The sequence below is a fragment of the Lagopus leucura genome, unplaced genomic scaffold, assembly GCF_019238085.1.
Source record: "Lagopus leucura isolate 7727_CA_CO unplaced genomic scaffold, USGS_WTPT01 Super-Scaffold_806, whole genome shotgun sequence".
Taxonomy (NCBI): Eukaryota; Metazoa; Chordata; class Aves; order Galliformes; family Phasianidae; genus Lagopus; species Lagopus leucura.
The window spans coordinates 9222404-9239159 of NW_024962260.1; the positions used below are offsets into that span (position 1 = coordinate 9222404).

At 44.3% G+C, this 16756-nt stretch overlaps 1 protein-coding gene across 2 annotated transcripts; it reads right to left on the bottom strand.

Annotated features, from left to right (window-relative positions):
• Positions 1 to 71: 71 nt before the first annotated feature.
• YPEL1 (yippee like 1) lies at positions 72 to 15715 on the bottom strand. 2 transcript variants are annotated; one of them, XM_042865624.1, is made up of 5 exons: positions 15632 to 15715; positions 12838 to 13120; positions 6590 to 6633; positions 5198 to 5306; positions 72 to 4453 (listed from the first exon to the last, which is right to left on the bottom strand). In XM_042865624.1, the coding sequence occupies exons 2-5, from the start codon at positions 12952 to 12954 to the stop codon at positions 4364 to 4366; spliced, it is 360 nt and encodes a 119-aa protein (XP_042721558.1). In that variant the 5' UTR covers positions 12955 to 13120; positions 15632 to 15715; the 3' UTR covers positions 72 to 4363. The 2 variants fall into 2 exon arrangements, with proteins under 2 accessions (XP_042721558.1, XP_042721559.1); XM_042865625.1 differs by lacking the exon at positions 15632 to 15715 and adding an exon at positions 14845 to 14968.
• Positions 15716 to 16756: the final 1041 nt, after the last annotated feature.

A 16756-nucleotide genomic window follows, 5' to 3' on the forward strand; every position in this document is an offset into this window, starting at 1 on the left:
CAGTGGGGAAAAAAAAGAAAAACAACCAAGAATCTAAACCAAAAATAAGAGCACAAAAAATAGCAAGCAACTCAACAAAACAATTGAAAGCTTTTATTGTGATACCTCAAGATACAATATAGTGAAACAACAAATGATGTACAGTATTGCTAGGACAAAACAGCAACACAGCCATGTCACCTGTAAAAGAAAGCACTGTAAGGAGTTTGAGGAACAATGAGGCACAGCTCAGCGCTGTCCGATGACTCGTGCTTGAGGGCTGAAACCATTTCCAGCAGTCCTTTTGGAAGGAAGCTCTGCAGCCTCCGCTCCTTTCACAGAAGTGTTCAGACCGCTTGTTGGCTTAACGTGAGTCTAAATGAAGTACAACAGAACGTCCAAAAAGTTTAACAACAATTTGTCAGCTTCTTCCACTCATCTCCATTAGCAAAGAATGGAGATGTCAGACGTTTGGTCTGTGACTCTCCAGGGCGCTGCTGTTGCCATCTGACTGCTGAGATGACGTGCAGAAACAGCTCTGTACAGGCACTGCTCAGAGGAAGCATCACATGCACCGAGATGGGACACAGCACTGAGGAGCTCCTGCACTGCTGGTACACTGGGAAGAGCTACAGATGAGTTTGGTTTATGGGCACAGCGATGACTTCGTCAGCACTTCTGAGATCAGATCTAAGTTTAAAGAATTTCATCAACTGTACTCCCTCTCTGCTCCTGCAGATTCCCAGAGACTGCAAGCACAAGGGGTGCACTGCTCACACTGACACCTGTAGGCCTTGCTAGTGTGAAGCTAAGACTGAATGACAGCACAGTTGATACAGTTTGTCATTGTACAGCTTGCAACCACCAAAGGAGAAGAGCCATTTGAACTGGCAGATACAATTTAGATGAGTAAATTGCTAAGAGCACGCAGCAATAGTGGTTAGACCGATGGGTTGGCAATCCCTCACTAAGTTCTGCAGCTTAAGTCACAGCAAACTTGCAATTGAACTGAAATTTCCGCCCCTCCTTAATCAAGAAGGTGGTCAGGGGGACCAGAGAGCATTCTGGTGCTCACAGTCAGTCCTGGAACACCTTTGTTCCAGCCATTATTTTGGACCAAGACTGGAAGTGTGGTCACATCACAGCCATGTGATTAATTACTTTCTGACTGACATAGCTTGAGCATTTCAGAGGAAGAAAGCTTTCAATACGTGTACATTTCTGCTAGCAAATTCCTATGCATCCCAATGAACATTTCTTCTAAGCCAGCTCATAGTCAGTTCATTTGGTCCAAGAAAGAGCCAGCAAGAGTCAAAGGTTCACAAAAGCTTTTTGTTACAGTTTGTAAAAAACAAAATACAAAATAAATGTTAAGACCAACAATAAAAATAACCAGTACAAGTAACAAAAGTGCTCAAGTTGGAGGGGAAGTAAACTTGCTGAGAGCAAACACATACAAACTTTAAATATAATCTTTAATATATTACAAAAATTGGTTAGAGGGGAAATGCTTTAGTAAAGTGTTTTTTCAAGTAAGTTTATTTTTCTGTCAAATGACTGCTGGAGGGTTCAGTGACCAGACTGACCTCTTCACATCAGCCAGCAGCCATTGCTATCTGGATTCGACTTTCACCAAAACCAATAACAAGAACACTCTACATCTTTACCAGGGGAGAAAATAATCATTGACATTGCCCAAGCAACACAAGAAGAAAAATTCACATGTTCTCTCAATAGAATGAATCCAACCGACCGTTACACGGCAGCATGAAATAGCAATTCTGTGTTAGTTCTACTCCTAAGCATCCACTCTTAAAAGACCAAAAAGAACACTGCTTTGTTTGGTTCTCTTAAAAGCCACAGAAGTCACATTTATTTCATTAACTCTTCATGCCAGTAGTGTGAAGCTCTATGTGCTAAAAGCACTCGATCAAGTCTCAACCTTTGGCATCAAAGTTAATTAAGGTTTTGGTGAAAAAGTCCAGTCTAAAATATAAACAATGCACTGAAGAAAGAGGTTGAATTTCTAAATAAGAATCGGACTGTACTACAGACAGGATTAACTAAGAGAGCCAACCCCCGATTTTATAGAGAAAAATCTTTAATACTTTACATACTTCCTCTAATTTCAACTCTCTACTGAAAAGCAGCTATTACTTTTGCCTTCAGTCCAGTGTACTTCAGCAAGCCTGCAGCCAGGAAATACAAGAAGCTCAAAGATGCACAAACTTCACATAAGCGTCTTCACAACTACTAACATTACAACTGGACTTTGAAGCCAACACAAACTTCTGCAGATAGAAGTTTTAGTGCTTCTTTTGTTGTTGTTTTGGCAACAGACATTACAGTGGAGGAAAAAAGTCTCAAGAACTCCAAGTCAAAAACATCAAGAAACAGGCAACACCAAAGTCCATCTCGCATCAAAGACACTGTTACAATTAGACTTTGAAGCCTGACCTCATTTGTGAGCATGAAGTAGCAACAAGTAAGCCACAAAATCCAGGCAGCTCGTATCACCTCAGGTCTCTGGACTGAAACCCAACAGCTTCAACTACTTCCCTAATTCTTACACTCTTAACTCACAGGTATAGATAGATCATTACAATGTCTTGAATGCAGTTCAGCCAGCCTGCAGAGAATGTTTACACATGGGAGAATTCTCTTCTCACTCCTCTCCACAAGGACTGGAAGGCTGGTTTTGAAGATCTGTATTGCCCCTACCCACTGGCATATTTTTCATGCATGACAAAATTTCTAAAGTGCAGCAGAATTCAGAAAGCCTAGAGATTCCCAAAAACATGACAGCAGCAATGGCACCTTGGACTGAACTGCGCAGGTGCCATATTAGAAATGTTTTTGAAAGAGAATGATTTCGTATTGCAAGGCTTCTGTCTCGTTCAGGTCTGGTCTTCACATAGTGTTAAAAGATTTTTTCCCCAAACACGTTGTCCACGAGCATTAGGAGGATTAAAACTCAAACAGTCTTCAGAGACTGCTCAGCTTGAAAACAAAGTCAGCAAATTCACGTAGAGCATTTCTTTAAAAGTTGAGAATGTGCATGCACAACCACCAACATCTAATAGCATACATACACCTTCTAGGAGATTCTCTTGTTAACTTGTTCCAGTTAAGAAATAGTGGGAGATCAAAAGAGAGGGTAAGTTCCATATAAATTTTTATTATAAAAATGTTCCTGGGGATGATTCAGCCAGCAAACCAAGAAACCCCTTCCCCCCGCCCTCAAATTTTAAAAACTACCTTGTTAATTTGTTTTATGAAAAAATGAGTCCAACCCCCCTTCCCTCCTGTTACCGCCTCTTTCTACATGCACTACACTAATTTTCATCTCATAGGCTCTGACCATTTCACATAAAAATAAATATTTTTGTTCAAACATAGCAGAAGAATACTCCAACGAGTTTCCTTGATATCAACCTCTTTGTCCAGTGCATTAGGACTACACAGTTACATGGAACCAGCCACAGAACTCTATCAATGCACAAGTCCCTGTTACTGGCAAAGGTACAGTACCAATTTTTTTTAATACACCAACTAATTTTTTCCCAAAATAGAAGATGCATATATTTTTCTGTTTTTGTTTTTTATCTTGCAAGCTACACTTTATAAACTTCCTATCCTGGGAACTCCTCAGGGGATGTGCTGGTCTGAGTTGAACACGTTCTACAGCATTACTGATTTAAAATCCTTCTAAGGTATTTCATTAAGGTACCAAACCTCTAGCATTACTCATCCTAACAACTGAAGATCTGCTCATTTCAGTCAGTGCAACTGAAATACTCTTAAACCGAGCACTGCACCTGTAACCAACCCACCTACAAGATGTGCTCAGGTTGTGGTACGCTCAAATTTTAAAAGGAAGTTAGTAACTACAATACTGCACCCCCTGCGCTGCCAATACATCAGAAATTGCTACATATAAGAAATTTGCACCCCATCCCATACATTCTTTCAGACATCTCAGATACAGAAGTTCTATAGGATCGGAGTGTAGGTGTTTAGGCAAGGAGCATGCACAGCAGAAGGTAGCATTAAAGGCATAGGTCAAAGACAGATGCTAGCCAGTAAAATCCATTTTCAATTAGTGAACTGTTTCTCGTTTGAGAGAGTTTAGAAAAAGGTCATCCAAAATGTTCCAAAACAACTGTTCACACAATAATACACGTACAAAAAAGGGGAACTTACACAAGGAGAAAAGGCAAACATGGCCTGAAATAGCCACTTACACTACACTACTCATCTGTGAGGTTTCAGAGTTCAGTGATACTCTCAGGGCCACTCTAGCCAAGCTCTTCCTTTACTTTGCATTAGTCTTTGTAAAACATCCCACAGAGTATTGTCCAAACAGAAGGAAAAAGGTTATGATTCACTCCCAGCCATTGTCTTTTATCATGTGGGCAAGTTCAATGATGAATTTTCCTTCTTTGTATTTCTGACTACTCTCAAAAGCATGTTCCTAGACAGGAAGAAAAAAAATGAAATCAAGATACTAAAATAAGTTGGGGAAATACAGCATTTAAACATCAAATTTGCATTAAAAACACAAGTTAGATAAACAACTTCAAAAACTGAAGATGCTAATGCAAGTTTTTTTCCTCTGTATTTATTCTCTCCTTTCTGTGTGAACTACAAGTTTTCCAAATGGTGACTTGTTCTTGTTTTGCATTTATTTCTAGGCATATCCTTACCTCTACATCTTAAGGTCACAGCGTGAGGTTAATATTAGATATCAGAAAATACATTTCATTAGAATCCTACATACAACATCCACGATCTAACATTCCCAGTGCTTTCTGTGTTACAGAACATTCCAAAGCCAGAATCAAGTTCATGTTACTTGTGAGCAACAACAAAAAAGTTTGCTACCATTATCACATCAGATGTTTCTGCTGTATGAACCGACTTTTGAAATCAAGACCATTAAGACCCATTTTGTCAATTTCTTCCATCTGTTTTAGAATACACTGTCTGTAACACTGGAAAGAAGCTATTACAGCAGTATTGCATAGCTGTAATAACACCGATACCCCATGCTAGTTTTGCTGTCATCCAAATAGTCATCTGTTGCAGCATTCCAGTAGATGTAAGGAAGCAAAACTATGTTTTTGTCAGCTGTATGTGAAAAGTAACATCAACTAAATATCTAGGCTGCTCAAGTACTTGTGTTTGAACCGAGCAAAGCCAGAAATACATTGCTTACATATTTCCATCCAAGAGTGGTTTTACAGTTTTCACAATAGATATCTGCCACAGCATGTAAACCTGTCAGAAGAACTCTCTCCTCTGCTGGACCACAGCCCACATTTACCCTGGGAAGAAAAAAAAATAGAAAGGACTCAGCATTAACTGCAGAAGAGCACTTTTCTTATCTGCCACTCCCCTTTTCTCAAGAAGACAAAAACAACGTTTGAGTTCTGATTTCTGTTTTTGAAGTTATTTGCCTCAACATCACACTGCCAGTTATGCCCACTTACACCCATCAGCAACATGCTAAATAGCAAAACCTTTTAAGAACAGAGCAGAAAGCACTAAATGAAGACCCCTCCAATTTTGTGCTTTTCTTCAGAAAAGAGCGTGTGACCTTGGCTCTGCATCAGTGCATCAGCACCAGTATCAGAATTGGGAACAAACTCCAAAACAGCAGCAAGGAAAAAGGCTCCAAATCTCCTTTTGCTCCACAGAGCAGCAGACTGAGTCACGATGAACAGACAGAACTACAAAAACAAATTATCCCATGAAGTACTGCATCAGAATACTTCTTCATGAACATGAGTCTGTGCAGAAAAGATTGGGCAAGACTAAACCAAGTTTTTAGATATTATAAAAGGACAAAACATTGCCAATTTTGCTGTTCTATTGTCAGAGTCACAGTCTGAAGTCTTCACTAAACAGCTACAAATAAGGAGTTTGCAGTTAGAGTTCCATTATCTTGACCTAAAATACACCAAGACATTTAATTGCATTTCTTTTTCCAAAAATGCTGCAACATAATCAGCTGCTATAAAAATAAAGACAAAAATTCCATCTGGTGTACTATAAACTCAAAATACATCCATTAGCAAATTCAAAAACTCCCCCTTATCTTATGATAAGGGCACATCCTAAAAGTGCCAAATTGCAGATACCTTTGGCCTCTAGCAGGTCTGCAATATTCAAGGTCACTTACGATGTACAAAGTACTGGAACATTAACCTGTAAATGCATCTATCACAGGAGACAGAAAATGTTAGACAGCAAAGTCGTCCAAAGTAAAATCACAGACATGCAAGACTTTTTGATTTCTGGGTTATCTCAGAACGGCAACTTTTGCTCAATATGCTAGCCTTACTTACACAAAAGGAACTTCTCCTTAACTCTGCTCTCTAAACTCTCAGCCATTTGCAGGACTACTTGAACTGTAAGAAATTAATATCTGCATTGGAGTGTTCATCAGCTCAGTGGCTCTTTAATAACCATTGCCAGTGAGTAAAGAAAGCTTCTAAAAAGAACAGGACAAAGTGAACTTAAGCAAATTGCTATTGTTTTCTGCTTATGAAGCATACAAAAAAATACTGTCTGTAGTTAGTGTGCATAACTGTAACAGCATACTTACACAGAATTAAAGAGGTAGGCTCGTCCCTGGCTTCCCTGGAAGGACTGTATTTAAAAGAGACAACATTGGATTTGTTAAAGAAAAAAACAGTAATACTGAGCTGCATTTAAAAAAAAATACAAAAAAACCCCTTCCCCTTCTTCCCCCTCTCCCCCAGTTTTCTTTACCCATCTTAGCATATCAGAGAAAGTTAATCATTTTGCCCACGTTTGTTCTGAAATGCTTCAAAAATCCTTGAAGTGCTGGTATTGAAGATCAAACACCAACTCTTCTGAAAGCCACGGTACAGCAACATGGGAACTTCTTGGAAACAAAAGCTACTTTAAGAATTGGGTTGTAGTAACAGAAAGCAAAAACCATAGGCAGAATGTCCATCCTGCAATGGATGCCTCTGACACTTATTCACAGTGACACGACCAGAAGGCATCTGACATCAAACCAGATGATATTGTGCTAATTTAATGATTAGCAACACGCCAGCAACTGTCACATCTTGACTGCTAACTCAGAACGGTGCACAAAAAAGCGCAGAAGGGAAAATGGTACCTAGAAGAGCTCAGTGTTCAGCTGAAGCCACACTGCATACAGCACCAAAGGAAACCATCACTGTGATTGCTGTATGCAGCACCAGCAGCAGTGCAGCTACATGCAGACTTCAGCTACCCATAAAATCTCCCTTTAAAATGAGAAATTCTACCGAGCAGCTTACAGTGCTAATATTTAACTAGTTAAAAGTCAAGGAAATCTCAATTATTTAGAAAACTGATTTTTTTTAATTTGATCACAGCAAAGATGAGAGAAAAGGTACACTGTCCAATACCCAGAATTGCAAGTCTGGCTTTTTGAAAAGTAAGGGGAAAAAAAAAAAAAAAAAAAAAAAAAAAGGTTAATGCCATGCAGTGAAAGGTAAAACTTGAGGTACGACTGACCCTGAAAAGAGAGACTGCTGAGGACAGCCTGAGCAGCTCTGCCAGAAAGTAATCCTGACACCTCCATTAAGAGCAAAACACAGCACCGCCCCTGAGATGCTTAAAACTTGAAATTGGCAGAATGGTGCAGATCCTGCAGCCTGTGGCTTCCACAGAATAAGCAGCACTCAAGTTTAGAGCCGTGTCCCACAGTCAGTGCGGAAACAAAGCATGCTTACTGCAGATGAAAACAGAATCTATTGCCATATACGCTATTAAAAAAGCTTTGCTAACAAAGGAGGAACCATTCTGAGTCAGCTTCAAGACAAGTCAGAAAAAACTGCAGTTGAGCAATCACAATTTTCTTATAAAGCAAACAAAATGCTTTGAAGGCCCTCCTAACCATAAAGAATTAAACCTGCACTACAACCTAGAATCACAGCACTTCCTTGTTTCACACATCTGAAATTAAAGAAACTTTCAGAACCTTTTTGTAACAGCTTTCAGTGTTTGTTTCCTAATTGCATTTCACTTCTTAAGCTGAAGGACAACTACACACTGAACGATGACCATTATTTTTCCTCGTTACAACACTGTACAAATTCAGCTGCTAGGAAGTTGCAGCTATTTCTCCTTCCTTTATGTGCATTGTTGTTTTTTAATTACAATTCAAAATGTTCTCCAAATTACACCAGGATCAAATGCACCCCCCAGTCAAATGAGCCGCGCTCTTTGCCTCCTGCAGCACAGTAACTTGCCCCTGTTTACATGCGTGCAGTTGGTGTGCGTGAAATTGCACGTTGATTTTTTTTTGGCTGGTCCTACAGAATCACACCTTAAACTACACATACCATCCTCAAAGGCCCCAGCTAGCTGCTAAAGAAAAGAAAAAAGGCTCCAGAACAAATTAACAGCCAGGAGACCTTTCGTACTCTGTTTTTCTGCCAAGTTTGTGTTTAGTCTTGACTTGGTGTGACTTAGCATCACCTAATAAACACCCTCCTGACCCTGCATTTCTCAAAATGGAACGGAGGACAGCAGTAACATGCCAGCAATAGCAGAAAAGCAGCCCTTCCCCTCTTCTTCCACATACTGCACAAAATTCTAATCAAGAAAAATACAACTGTGACATTAGAAGTGTTTTGTTCTTTTATTCTGATATATTTTTCAAAATATTTTTCAATTTTTATTTTTTTTTTTTTTTTTTTTTTTTTACCCTGAACACACCATACTCTTCTAGGCTTTTTCCCTTCTCTCAGAAACAGCCATTTCTAATTTTCTGGATGATGCATTTTTCTGAAGGAAGACAAAACAGAACTTTTCCCCATGATAGCAGTTCTGGAAAAGAAAAGCCCATCCTGAGAAATTCCTCCATTTCCTCCTTCTCTTGGTCTCCTGTTAGCAGAGTCTGGGTGATGGACTGATACCATCTTTCTCACCTGCATACACGATTAGAGCCTAAATTCAGTATTTACATGCCATACAACTGTTTTGCTGTCCAACCAGAAGAGTGAGTTACTCCATCTTCACATCAATAGGAGATGACTTGGAACAACCTGTGACAGCTTGCTTTGCTGTGTTCTCAAATACAAAACTTGGGTATGATCAATTCACAGCAGTCTTCCCTTAAAATCAGTGTCCTACCACAAGATCAACGTGCCCCTGAGCATTCAGTGCTCTGCAACCCATCCATGCAGAACTTCTATACACTGAAGTAAAAGCACTGGAAAGATGTAAGTCTTTAAACTCCTGGGCCTTGTCATTTTTCTAATCCAGTTCTCCATTTGTCAGAGCTGAGCTGTCACACTTTTTTGTTCACATGGATAGCTAAGGAGTTTGTTTTTACTGAAAGCTGTATTCAAACAGCACAAAAAGGCACACATCTGTCACATAACACACACTTGACCAGACAGTACTGATGAACAAATAGGGCTCCCATCCACTAATGGGCATAAGAAAGGTTTATGATCAGAATTCTACCTCTTGCTGCATCCTATAAGTAGGCACAGCTCACAGTGGCAGCTGAACTGCTTGCTAAGCTTGTAACCCGGCTAAAAAGAGAGTATTTTGCACAAACAGACTGATTTTATTCTGCACAAACATTTGTTTTTACCAGCATCAAGTTTCTCACACTCGACACTGTACAGTTCATACTGATACAAAAGGTAAGAGGCTGACAGGTTAAGCTCCTCATGTCAGCTCCTCCAAGCAAACGGAAGAGAAGGGAGCACCTTAAATGGCAGTGCAAGGACTGGCAGGCACAACTGTTCCAGCCAGGCTCCAGACAAACCGCTTTTCTGCAGAGCAAACATCACCTATGCAAATGCAGACTTCAAAATACCTCTTCAGCACTTCCTGGACTACTACACAAATCCTAACAAAGCAGAATGCCCTATTAGAACTGTCATTATCCTGAGTATGCGCCTCACCCAGAAGAGATGAATTAGAAGACAGCAGCAGGTGTGATCAGCTGTCACCAATAAGAACTCAGAGCAATCCCAGTTGTTACTTACAAGCTGGGCAATTTACCAGTTTAACCAAAATTCTCATTTAAAACAAATCTGCTTTGCATCTGGCTTTTGATGGTCCTCAATTAGTAGCACAGCACTGATTTAATGAGTTGCTCCTTCCCTAGAAAATCTACATGTCTAGTTCTACAGGCAGGGCTGCAAGAGCATTAACCTTCTATTTCAGCTAAGCTGAAAGTATCTACAATGCCTGATATCGTAAGAAAAACTGTGCTTAGGAACTACACTAAGGTCAACTGTAGCAACTGTTTGGTATTATGACTTTTTTCAGTCATTTAACACAACTGTTATCAATTCATTTTGTAGTCAAGAAGGTTTAGAAATGTTTTGCTTACACACTAGTACATACCTGCAGAAATAGGTACAAGCTATGCTTCTAAGTTAAACAATAATTAGCTCCAACAGCACGATTAGCTGCTTCACCCAGAAGAAAAGGAACTACCAGTTAAACAGAACATGCATTTATTGCTCTCAGGCATACCCACGAGCGTGGGTGGGGGAAGGGAAGCTACTAAAAAGCTCATAATGTAATTAATCATTCCTTGCAGACAGGATTAGATTAGATGCTTCACTGAAAATACCTAAACTGCTACCTTAGCGTGTATTAAAAGGCATGGCAGGCATCAGCATAAGCCAGCAAGAATGGCATGAGCAGTGCCTTCCTTAAGCAAAGCTTGCAAGCTAACCATAACACTGGAAAAAAAGAAACTAAAGGACAGCAAGGAGTTTTGTTTGTGCCTCATTTGGAAGGGCTTCCTGTCATCTCACATCACAAGTGAAGACAGACCCTCCATTACTATATTAAACATACACCCAAGTCAAATAATTATTACTCAGTAATAAAAACAGCATCGTTGGCACACATCAGAAATGTGCAAGTGCTCTGATACCTGAACAGTACCGGGCGCTACAGACTGCAGGGCTCTTTTGCTACTTTGGGATTTTAAAAGCAAATGATGCAACATAAGACACAGATTAAACAATTATCAAGGCAGAAAAAAAACTTGCTCCATTTACTATTTCTCTCAGATCATCTCTCAGATCCATCTCTGCAATACTGCAGATAAGACAGTGCTTTCAGCTACTTGCCAAGCAAGACCTGAATGACTGCATGACACTGTGATGTTAAAGAAACCAGGATTAAATTAGAATCCTCATCCAAAACTTCCCGGATCTATCAGAGCAAGTTTTTAGAACGATCTCCACGTGCTTTTCATTTCAAGTTTTAAGTATTTGAAGTTATTTTTAGAGCTGTAACATCAGGACGTTTGTTACTCAGCATTCTCCTGACCCAGGCTCTCAAGCCACTGGAGGCAGCCAGCGTGTGCAGTAACTGCAGCAATTCAGTCAGCATACAAAAACCTGAAGTCCTCTGAAAGAAGAGCTTCCTATTAAATGTGTTTAGAAATACATTTAGAAGATGAATCTATATCTTAAGAGATACAGCTAGCAAAGTGGATTCTTCCTGTATGCATCTGAAATTCAATAATGCAACCCCTCCCTACTGTTTGTTGGTGAAGAATGAAGCTTGTAGGTTAGACTCAAGGCAAGACAGAAACAAGTGGAATTCAAACATTCATGTTACTATCTGCAAATTCCCCATGTTTTCACTGATCCTAAAAAGAAATAAGAACAATCACTGTGGAAAAAACTATGAACCTTCTCCCATTTCATAGTTTCCTCATTCTATTTAAGACAAGGAGCCAGCTCACTGTTCCTTATTCAAGAAGTTAAATTCACAGTTCTATGCCTCATACATGTACTAAATTGAGGGAAGTAATTGCTTAGGAGACTAAAACAAAGGCGGAGCAGAAGAGTAGGCAACATAGCAGTCCAAAACAGTCACCAATTACTATGAGTCAAAAAGTTGTCCTGATACGTAAGTGAAGATTGAAAGTGTTACTAACACAAAAGACAACGGAGAAAGTACTTTGTGATAACAATCCAAGGGTGAGTGCACAAGCACACTTTCTTCCCACCCAAAGAAAACCTCAGCTGAAGGAGCAGCTCACTCCCATCTCTTTAGCAGTACCAGACTGCTGCTGCTAAAAACAGGCAGAGAAAGTCAGTTACAAAGGTACTAAAAATTTTATTCTGCAAAAGAACTATACAAAAAGCACTAATATGAAGATGTCTGAAGAGCAGCTGTTTCCTCCAGATACCACTAAGAGCAAATCCATCAAACTTATTTTGAAGCAAAAAACAAACCAGTCCCTTAGGTATTTTTCCCAAACTTCAGGTTTTCCTATGCATTCTGTACATTACAAATCTTGGTCTCTCCCAGCAACAGGTGAAGGACAGGCTGAGCCCATTTCAACAATTCACATATCTTCCAAGTTTAGACAGTCAAATGTTCTGAACATATCATTAATTGTATTCTTTAGGGACTGGTATAGAGCAGAAAGTGTTTACAGATGACATAACGAGTGGAACATTCTGGATACAGCCAGTTTTGTGACCATGGGTCAAATAACCTTTACCTGGAATAACCAGAACATTTCCCCCCTGAAATCCATGCTTTCTTCCAGTAGTTCTCCTTAGACTTCTGAAATACAACATCTCACAGGTAATACCTACCTGACAGCAGATGGAGGCTGCAAGTATGAGAATATATGTCACTAAGTGACATATATCTAAGTTTCCAGAACGTATCTAGTTCTCAGTACGCAACACCTATGACCCAGGAGTGAACCCAGGAAAGATGCTTTGAAGCGTGCACTGAATTTGCATCCCTTATCTACTGGAAGCCTTGACACAAGGGGAGCCAATTTGCTTGAGAAATTATTTGTGAAGCCTGTAAACAACCACTTGCCTTGGAGATCAATTCATCGTGATTGGCCAGGTGGGCTCTGCAGTGGATGCAGCTGTAGGTTCGATGACAGTTCGGCAGGTAAGCCTGGAACGTTTTTGATTTTGTCATTTTCACCATTTCTGCTGGTGGCTCCTCACTCAGCTCAGGGCTGGCACTTGAAGAATTACAACTTTGCTGAACTCGCTGACAAAAGAAACACTGGAATATGCAAGCAAAAGCCGTTGTTGTTCTGGAGTGTGTGTGGCACTTTCCACACAAATGACAGAAGAGAAACAGTCACAACCTGTAGGCGAAAAGAGCAGAAAGTTACCAGCTTTACAGAGGCACAGTAAGCTTGTTGCTCAACAATACTAGGCACTAAACTAAGGATTATTTAAGAGCAAATGTCTGGCTGTGCTACAGTCATCTTCTTTCAGGGAAGCTGTTCAACTCAAGTTCAATTTAACAGAGCAACAAGCAGCTTCTGTTCCACCAGTGGCTTCTACTCCACCCCATTTCCAGTGAAGGAGATACAAATGTAGAAATACTTTCTATAACACATCAGGTATGCTCCAATAAATGCATGCAGCAGTTACAACAGCAAGGCAGGGGACCAGAAAATCATTTATCTAAGTCAGCAGCGGGCTCCAACAGAACAAGTGACAAGGTATCCTGGAAAACTCTCGCTACGACCAGCAATAAACAAACAGCAGACACCTGCAGGAGCCCTGCTACACCTCCTCCGGCTGCTGCCGCCCTTGCCAAGAGCTGTGCATCCTCCCCACCCCTGTGCAGAATGTGCCTTTAGACAGAGTCCTTTTTGACAACTGCCCTGACATTATTAATGGTTACTACTGAAGCCATTCAGAGGGTAAAAGCTGAACTCAAAGAATATACACAACTGCTTTCTTAAGCCTTGGGGTACCTTTAAGAAAAATTACACGCATAAACAGAAGGCCAGGCCTTCCTGCTGTGCTGCAAACCCTTTTAAAGCCTGCCTGGAAATCACAGATTCTAAATATTCATAACATCCACTGATCTGCCAGAGGGCATCAGCCAGCACGCAATGTGTGTCAGGCTAATGAGTAACCCAAACACGAACACAGCACAGCACTTATGTCACCAGCTATCAGGTGACTGGCAGAGTAGGTCAATAGCACAGGCACAGCAATGAAAGTGGCACGGAGAATTTACAGCACTGACGCAGCTGTTGAAATGGGCACACAAAACACTTATCAGCTGTGAACTGCGCACAGTGCAGAGTTAACCACTAATTCCAGCACTGCTAGCACAAAGAAAAATAACAAAAGCCACAAATTAGGAACTGTTTATAGGAAGCTGTCACTGCGCTTCTAAAGAAGTCCTGAGAAAGTGACCCATACAGTAGGCTCAGCACACAAGAGCTACAGCCAAAGTTAAGGCAGCAAGAGATGACTCTCCACAACAACCAGAGGAATAAGAGGCCTTCTTAAAAAAGGCAATGGTAAAGACAGAGATAAAACTACAGGAACGGACACGTAGGAGAACACGTGCAGTGCACAAACACAGAGCAACGGGAACAAACCGCCTTCCAAAGCACGAATCCACAGGTCAGAAGGACAGCCATCGAAATGTTAAGGGATACGACAACAGGTTTGAGACATTCACCCAGTCAGCACGAAGGGCAGATCTTAATTATTAATTAAGGAATTTAAAGAGATATGGCTTTATCTTGGGAGAACAGGCATCCAATTAGAACTGCAATGGAAAGACCGCTGCACAGCACGTGCAGACAACAGCTGGCTTCTGTAGGACAGCAGGCACTGCCCTGACAGCGGGACAGCGACAGAACACAGCGCTGGGAGCTGAGTGAAACCCCCCTGGATTCCCTCCCTGAATTCCGGTCGCACTCAGCCCGGTTTCCATGACAACGTTAGGCAGAGATGCTGTTTAGCCGCACAGAAAAGGTACAAAATCAGGCAGGCTTTCAGGACGACAGACGCCACACGCAATGGTATTTTGACTCAGACTCTTCAGATCAGCACACACCGTGAGTCCAGCGCCTGCAGAAGTTCAGCCAGCAAAACAAAGACTTTCGAGTAGGGCGTTCTGAAGAACGCTTCCAGTCCGCGGTTCGGAAGGCAAAGGCGGGGACTCGCGGCGCCCCCAGCAGCGCTCCCACCCGGCGCGGGGCGCCCCGCCGCCTCGGCCCCGCCCCGTGACGTCACGTGGGGCGTGGTCTGTGGGCCCGGGGGCGGGGCCGTCCCGCGCGGCTCCCGGATGTGTAAACAAACACCCGCGAGCGTGGCGGGGGGGCGGCGGCGCGGGGACCAAAGCGGAGGGCGGGGGGGAGGCGAGGGCGCAAAGCCCGCCGAGATGCTGACGTTCCTCGGCGGCCCGCGCCGGGCTAAAAGGAGCGCTACGAAATCGCCGCCGTCCGGAAACCGACTGCAGGGAAACGGCGCAACGGAGACGGCTCCCGGCGAGGCAGAGCAGCTCCGGCTGCCAGACTCCCCCCGCCCCGAGGATGACGGCCCCGACAAGCTCCGTCCCGGCCACGGGCGGCCCCGCACCAGCGCCGCTTCGCCCCCCGTTATGTAAAGTGCCGCCCCGCAGCGGGAGCCGCGGGCGAGCGGCGCTGCCGTCACTTCCAGGAGCTATAAATAGCGCCGCGCCGCCTCCTCCCGTCCGAGCGGCCCCGGCGGCCCCCGCCCCGCGCACACTAACCGCCGTTCCCCCTGACCCCCCCCGCTTTAGTTGCTCCCCACGCGCCGCGGCCCCGGCCGTTTCCCCCCCCCAACCGCAGCCCTCGGCCCCGCCGCCGCCGAGCACTCACCGGCTCCGCTCCTGGCGCAGCACCGCCGCGGGCCGCGCTCCCGTAGCGGCACTGAGATGCGGACGCCACGCGGCGGACGTCGAGGGGCCCGCACCGGCCCCTCCCGCCCGGCCCGCAGCGAGGTACAGCGAAAACAAAGGGCTGCGTGCGCGCGTGGAGGCGGTCGGGGGTCATAAGCCGGGCCGGGGGCTCGGCGCGCGTCTCCCCGCCTCAGAGCCGCGGGCCGGCCGAGGCATCCTGAGAGCCGCGCTGTGCTGCGCACCGCTCCGCGCCGCCGCCTTTGTTTTGTTTTCCCCCGGCTCGGGGGCGCTGCGGCCGTTAAACGCGCTCCCACCGCCGCCGGCAGCCAATCAGCGTGCGCGCGCGCGCGCCCTCGCTCTCCGGCCCGCCCCCCTGGGGCTCCGGAGGGGGTGGGGGGGATCCGGCGCGGCTCCGCCCCCTTCGCCCTTCTCCACAAAGCCGAGGGGCGGGGCGAGTGCCCCCACGGCCCCGCCCTCTTTGCTCCTCCTCCGCGGGTCGCTGGGCGCGTGCCGCCGGCGCCTCCGCCCCTGCCCCTGGCTCGGGCGCGAGGCGAGGTGAGGCGGGAGCGGCGCGGCGCGCGCCGGGCGCGGGCGGCCCCTAAGGGACCGCGGGGTGCGGCGGTGCGACGGCGGGAACGGAGTGTGCGTACCGCACCGCACCGCCCGCCGAGGGGTCGGAACCGCCCCTGTCAGCGCTGTGGGTGTTACAGAGACCGGAGAGTGAAGGCGGTGCAACGAGGCGAGGTAGCGCAAGCCTTCGTTCCTCTCCTGGGGCTTTGTGTCTCAGTTCCGATGACAGTAGGCTAAGCTCCGGGAGATGACAAGTGCGCGGGCTGTAGGGGTAAAAACACGGCGGTGAGGGCTAAGCGCGCCAAGCCGCCGCTGCGCAGGTCGTGCCCGCGGCATCCAGCCGCGCCTCCCGCCCGCAGCACCGCCAGCACTTCCTGCCTGCCTTCTCTCCCTGCCTCCCCGCCCTCAGCTCTCCCTCTTCCAAGTTGTAACCGGTTTTTTGGTACTTCGCAGAATATTAAACAACTAAGATCCGTTGCAGTTCAGTTAGTGGCTATATCAACACCTCCAAACCTACGTAACTCCCATGTTATAC

Bases quoted from the DNA above. Each gene is read 5' to 3' on its own strand.
- YPEL1 (XM_042865624.1), bottom strand. From the start codon at position 12,954: ATGGTGAAAATGACAAAATCAAAAACGTTCCAGGCTTACCTGCCGAAC. The intron at 6,634-12,837 runs GCAAGTGGTTGT...TTTTAAATACAG, and splicing joins ACGATGAATTGATCTCCAAG to TCCTTCCAGGGAAGCCAGGG. The intron at 4,454-5,197 runs GTAAGCAATGTA...CTTCCTGTCTAG, and splicing joins CCACTCTTGGATGGAAATAT to GAACATGCTTTTGAGAGTAG.